This window comes from Ochotona curzoniae, unplaced genomic scaffold (assembly GCF_017591425.1).
Source record: "Ochotona curzoniae isolate NIBS_2020 unplaced genomic scaffold, NIBS_Ocur_1.0 contig_66, whole genome shotgun sequence".
Classification (NCBI taxonomy): domain Eukaryota; kingdom Metazoa; phylum Chordata; class Mammalia; order Lagomorpha; family Ochotonidae; genus Ochotona; species Ochotona curzoniae.
Window position 1 is genome coordinate 22,813,449 of NW_024466512.1, and position 6,466 is coordinate 22,819,914.

General features: G+C 46.2%; 1 protein-coding gene across 2 annotated transcripts; it reads left to right on the plus strand.

Annotated features, from left to right (window-relative positions):
* The first annotated feature begins 788 nt into the window (after positions 1-788).
* On the plus strand, positions 789-4,656 carry BLOC1S2 (biogenesis of lysosomal organelles complex 1 subunit 2). Of its 2 annotated transcripts, none has more exons than XM_040992304.1 (5): positions 789-887; positions 1,216-1,332; positions 1,917-2,036; positions 2,686-2,790; positions 4,192-4,656. In XM_040992304.1, the coding sequence occupies exons 1-5, from the start codon at positions 794-796 to the stop codon at positions 4,221-4,223; spliced, it is 468 nt and encodes a 155-aa protein (XP_040848238.1). In that variant the 5' UTR covers positions 789-793; the 3' UTR covers positions 4,224-4,656. The 2 variants fall into 2 exon arrangements, with proteins under 2 accessions (XP_040848238.1, XP_040848239.1); XM_040992305.1 differs by having other exon boundaries at positions 4,195-4,656.
* The last annotated feature ends 1,810 nt before the right edge of the window (positions 4,657-6,466 follow it).

Consider the following 6,466-nt stretch of genomic DNA (forward strand, 5'->3'; position numbering starts at 1 on the left):
TGCTTAGCTAGTAAAGCTGGTACCTGCTACACCTTGCTTCCTCTATAGGCTGTGGTGAGTTCTGCCAGTTCCACTTCTGATCCAGCCGCCAACCCCTTAGGTCCCGTTAATGGCCTGTGAAAGCTTGGGCCCTTGCACACACGTGGGACATCTGGCTTCTGCTGGCCCAGCCCAGGTATTGGGAACATTGTGAACCAGTGGATGGAAAATGCTTCTGTTCATCTCTGCTTTCCAAATCTTGTAAAAGAAAGAGGAAGGAAGGAAGGAAGGAAGGAAGGAAGGAAGGAAGGAAGGAAGGAAGGAAGGAAGGAAGGAAGGAAGGAAGGAAGGAAGGAAGGAAGGAAAAAAAGAAAAGAAACGGGTCTACGAGTTGGTGTTCATTCTGGACAGAGGGAGGCAAGAGTTTTTAGCATCTGGGACCCATGCCAGAAGACCTACCAAAGCCTGGATGAGGCCACCTGCCACCGCATGGGTTTCCTTTGCATCTTCTGGTGACTGACAGCCGCCAGGGTGCGCAGTGTCTGGGCTGGGAACAGCAGGTGCTGGCGACCTCGGTTCGAAGGATGCTGCGGGCTCCACTCTGCCGGGTGGCGGGGGATGTGGCTGCAGGCCGGAGCGCATCCCCCAACCCTAGACATCGCGGCTCTCGCAAAGAGGCCCTTTCACGCAAGCCCTTGCTAGCTACCGTTTCAGCTGTGCTTTTGACGCTTGGTTACGGATTATTACGCGAGTAGGAGTGGTGGGATCGCTGCTCTCAGAAGAGGGCTGGGCCGGCGAGGCGGGGCCTGTACGCATGCGCAGACCTTCGGAACCGGAAGCAGTGGAGCCGGGCATGGCGGCGGCGGCTGAGGGTGTCCCGGGGACCCGACGTGATGAACCTGTTCGAGGTGCTCAGAATGGATGGAGCTGAATGGGAACGATTGGGGTGCTAGGGCCCCGAGTAGCCGGGGCTGATGTGTGGTTGGCTCACCTGGCAGGGAGGGGCAGGTCGCAGGAGCGCACCTGTCTGTGTTTACTGTCTGGGCTATTGAGTGGGCTCAGCCCGGGGGTCGTGTACAGTGAGCAAGGGCCGGCACGGGGACTTGAGGTTATGGCAGATGAGGAATGCAGCCGCCTTCGTCGCACAGGTGTTGGGAGGTAGGCGGAGGCTGGCTGCTTCGGCTGGGTCGGGACCGGTGTGGGGCAGGACACTTACTCCCGCTCCCTTGTCCCTAGACGATGCGGTCGTGGAGACAGCTGAGGAAGCCAAGGAGCCCGCAGAGGCTGACATCAATGAGCTCTGCCGAGACATGTTCTCCAAAATGGCCACGTACCTGACTGGGGAGTTGACAGGTGAGGTGTGGTCTGGGCTAGTAAAGGCAGAGCTGTGTGCGGCTGGGGTTTGGTTTCCAGGGGGTCTGGAAGGCATCTGCCGCGGCAGCCTGCAGCCACCTTCCTTCCCCTGCTTACCCAGAAAGGCCTGGGGGAAGTGTGGGGATATCATGGTGGGAGCGAAAGCAGACCAGCTCTTCCCTGGAGAACATCATGAACCACTTTCAGAAACACTGAAGAATAGGCAGGTAATACAACTCTGCGGGCCTCTGTGATGTACAGAGAGGATAAGAAAGAACAAACCTAGTGTCTGGTCATGGTTGATCAAGAAGTTCTTCCTTGGGGATGGTGTGGAAAGGGAGAAATATGGAATTAGTTAGGTGACACAAGCAAGCCAGGACGCCAGGCCCGCACTTTGCTAATTCTTGCCCGAGTTTCTACTTAGACATTCTGAGTATGCAGGTGAAGTACAAATGTCATAGTTGATGTGGTGGCTGCTTTTACGTTTCCTAGTCCTTCCTTGAATCACGTCGTGGTCTGCCATTCCACTTACAGGTGATCTAAGATTGATCTTAAACACATGACTTCCTCTCTTTATTTTAAAGCTACCAGTGAAGACTACAAGCTCCTGGAGAATATGAATAAATTAACCAGTTTGAAATATCTTGAGATGAAAGATATTGCTATAAACATTAGTAGAAACCTAAAGGACTTAAACCAGAAGTGTAAGTAGTCATTTTTATAGTGAAACATTTGTATTTACTGTTCTTTTTGTTTGGGGCCATGGAGAAGGGGAAGAGCTGTGACATTCTTTCCTGTAGGACCTCATGTTATTTTTTCCGTTCTAAGGATTAGCATGCTTTAGTAGTACTGCTACTTGTGCATCCAAATCTTGATTTTTTTCAGTTGGTTTCTGGAAAGGGAAGGGACAGAGGAAGGGTGGCACCTCTAGTGACTTGGTTAAACTGTGAAATCCATACTCCATATAAAGAACCAGACAACATCCCAATGGAAAATGCCAGTTTAGAGTGGCTGCATGTATTTTTCTGTTGGCTTAAATGTGTTGCTTATTTGTAGGGCACTCTGTTTATATGGGGATATCAAGAGACTGGGGGGAGCTGGATTGGAAGTAGGATGGGAAGATTGCTTGGGAAGTAAGGTATAAAAAGAAAGGAAATTCATAGTTGAAAGAGATTTACGTTGTTGAGGTTGTGATTATACTGGCTTCTGAGTGTCTGTAGTCAGCATCCTGTCACCCTGACCTGACGTGTCTGAGGCAGAGCTGGGGACACACTAGTATTCCCACTTTCCCACTCTTGTTTCTACACTTGTTGTAGGAGTCGTATGAACCTGTGGTTTGTTTTCTTTTTAAAGATGCTGGACTACAGCCTTACCTGGATCAGATCAATGTGATCGAGGAACAGGTAGCAGCTCTGGAGCAGGCGGCATATAGGTTGGATGCATATTCCAAAAAACTGGGTAACTACTTTTGTTTCTGTTGATTCAGTGAACAGTACCTCTTGCCACTGTGTTTGTAACTAACGGAATAGTTAACATTGCTGGTTTATACACAGTGCCATTCATCCTCACCAAAACCTAGTGAGTATTGATACAAGTCACATTTCTTGAGTTGTTAGTGACATATCAGGGACTGTGTTTTTGTACTTTATCATGTTTTTCATTCTTCTAATAATCTGCAAGGTAGTTTTTAATTTTTTTTTCAAGATTTTTAAAAAGGAATTATTTATTTGAAAGGCACGAGAGAGAGAGACAAAGATCTTCCATCTGCTGCTTCATTCCTCAAGTGAAAGCTGGGCTAAATGGAAGCCAGGAGCCAGGTGCTTCTTCTGGGTCTCCCATGTGGTTGCAGGGGCCCAACCATGTCCATTGCTTTTCCCTTAAGTATTAGCAGGGAGCTGGACCAGAAGTGAAACAGCCAAGACTTGAACCTGCACCCATATAAGGATACTGTCAGTGCAGATGGTAGCTTTACTTGTTCTGCCACAGGCCAGCCTCAGCATTTGCATCCTTAAGCAAGTTATAAACCTGTGGCATCATGCTTTTTTCTCTAAAGAACTGAAATAAAAATCACATGCTGAGGCTGGCCTGTGGCGGAACAAGTAAAGCTACCATCTGCACTGGTATGTTTAGTGTTGATAACTTAAAGTGCGGCTCTTACATCTATGGTTACAAACGATGAATTTGTTTTTTTATCCTAGATAACATTAGCAGATTTTATTTGTTTTATTTTATTGTCATCATTAATAATAGTTGACTCCTACAACAGAATAGTTTATAGCAGGCTGAGATTTGCTGCAGGTGATACTTAATGGCCAGTTGCATGGGCTACAATTTAGTAAATGGTTACCAAAGAGAAGGCAGGAGTTCTGTCATAGTAAATGGCTTCTTTGATGGCTTTTAAAATCTCTCTCCAAAGTGCCCTCCTGGAGTGAGCAGTAAGGATAAATAGATAGATGAAGAATTGTACACTGAAACTTCCTGAGGGCTCCAGTGGATGTCCATGGGGTCCCTGAGACCGTGCCAGGAGGGGAGTCCCCTGCTTTGTGAGGCTCCTGGTGGAGTTCCGGTCCCGTCAACAGCCCTGCTCAGCAGGTGCCAGCAGGTGGCGCCAGACCCGCTCAGGCCTGCTGGAGATGCCTCAGCAGGGCTGCAAACAGGACCTGAACTCCATGAACTCACGTTGGCAGGGTTTCTTCATTTTGGGTGTCTGTGAGTTTGAACCCTTTTTTCAAAAGTTGTATAGATCAGTGATGAGATTGAAGGCAGTAGATTGTTTTTGCACAATGGAATGGAGATGTTTAAATTCAGCTGGTGTCTGTGGAGAGTCATTTTTAACCATTCACAACCCTGTGCTCACAGAAGCCAAGTACAAGAAGCTGGAGAAACGATGATGATCAACTTCTTATGCAGCAGTCTTTTTTTTTTTTTTCTTTTAAATGTGGAAGAATGCTGGATGAGACCTGAATGCTGAGGCTAATGAATTGTTCAGTCTCCTCCATAAGGAAGCCAGGCTGTCGGGTCCTGGGAACTCTCAGTGCTAGAACGAGCCGGAGGACTGCACCTTCCTGCCGAGCCTCCCTGGAGGCCCTCCCAGCTCTTGCCTTTGACACGAATGCTCTGTCATCCATGCAGGACTGAGACACTCTCTAAGTCCAGGATGAGCCTGGGCTTGCTAATGGAATCAGTGTTTTCTCTGGTTGTGGTTGAGTAATAGCTTAATCTTAAATGGCTGATTGTTGAGTTACTGTGTAAATGGTTATTTCTTTCTGTTAGTAATGCTAACGTATTGTTAACAAGAGTCTATATTAAAAAAAAAAAAGGAAAACAGAACAAACTCGTTCTCTGCAGTTTATACCTTGCCTTATTTATTCAGTTTTCTCTAACATTGCAAAGACTAGGAAATCTTCAAATGATTCCACACCGAGTTTCATCTAGAATGTGCACACAGTAAAAGGGCCCTTCTGAGAGCTCCTGCCCCTTTATCCTGCGTGAGTTGAACATCTGGGGAGGAATCACATCTTGACACATGCTCCCTTTTGGAAATGTGAAAAACAGAGAAGAGATTATATGCGCATGTGTGGTAGTGGGTGGGGGAGTGGGAGCTGCACCCATGAAAGGAAGCATATTGTCAGATGTCTTCCCATATATGCAGGCCTGATGGAGCGTGGTGGGGGAACCTTCCTGTTTTCATCCACATTAAAGACATCCGAGGATGGGGTACAGATGCACCATGTCAGTGTGGAAGCCAGGCAGCCTCACTGGAGCAGGGTGTCGTTGGGAAGGTGTCACGCGTCCCCACCGCTTTTCCTAATGGTTCTTAGTTCTGTTTTTGTCCTTGTACACCATTTCAGTTCCACACTGCTATCTAATCTATCTTATGCTCTGCTGTGGGGTCTGCTGTCCCTCCAACCCACTGCCACCAGTGCCAATCTTTAAGGAACAAACTGGACACAACACTCCTTCTAAGAATCCTGTAGTAACTGCTCATGGGCTTTTGTTATGAAAAAGGCACACACTTGTGTATGAGGACTCAAAAAATATTTTTAATGGGAAGTCTGATTTTTACTGGAAAGGTAGATTTATAGAGACGAGAAGCATTTGCTTTCATCTGCTGATTCACTCCCCAAAGGGCTGCAATGGATGTCATTTCCTGTTATTCCTATACACACACTGTTCAGCTGCTTAAATTCTTGAGTTTTCTTGTAACACACTTTATTTTAGCACAAATTTATAGGAGAGTGGCAAAGATAATACAGAATCCCCTGGGTAGGTTGTCCAATCATGCTCTTGTTTATTCTAGGAATTATTATTTGTCCATGCTTGCTAAGTTTCATCTCCAACATTTGGGAAGTGTAATATTAGCCCAAAAATAGGGGGAAAAAAACTATCTTAGTGTGTCCAGTAATGCAAAGACATCAATCTTTATGAGACAAGCAACTGTTTCTTAAAAATGCATAACAAAAAAGAGAGGAAAACTAGAATTTTGTGGGTTTTTTCTTTCCTTAAACTTAGGTTTATTGAATTTTGAGTTAGATTTTGAGTCTTGTGCCTGATGCAATGGCTCAGTGGCTAAATCTCTGCCTTGGATGCGCTAGGATCCCATATAGGTGCTGGTTCATGTCCCAGCTGTTCTACTTCCATCCAGCTGCCTGCTTGTGGCCTGGGAAAGCAGTCTTGGATGGCCCAAAGCCTTGGGACCCTGTACGCACATGGGAGACCCAGAAGAAGCTCCTGGCTTTGGATCAGTTCTGCTCTGGCCATTGCAGCCACCTGGGGAGTGAACCAGCAAATGAAAGATCTTTCTCTCTGCCCTTATCTCCAACTCTACCTATCTACTATAAATTAATTAATCAATTAATTAATTAATTAATTAATTAGCGTCTTCCCTGAGCTTTGGTTGTCACGGTCTCTCCCTTTGGTTTCCATTTTCTTACACACTGCTTTCTCCCATCAACCAACTGGAACTTCTCAGAAAAGTCAATGTTACGGGGGAATAAAGGCTCAAAAGTTAGGTGGACCTTCATGGATCAAGAGAATAGAGATAGAACTAAATGCCAGGATGAAACTCAAATGGATTGTCAAAGAAAACAAATACCAATATTCATGTAAGTATAGGTTGAGGCATATAATCAGA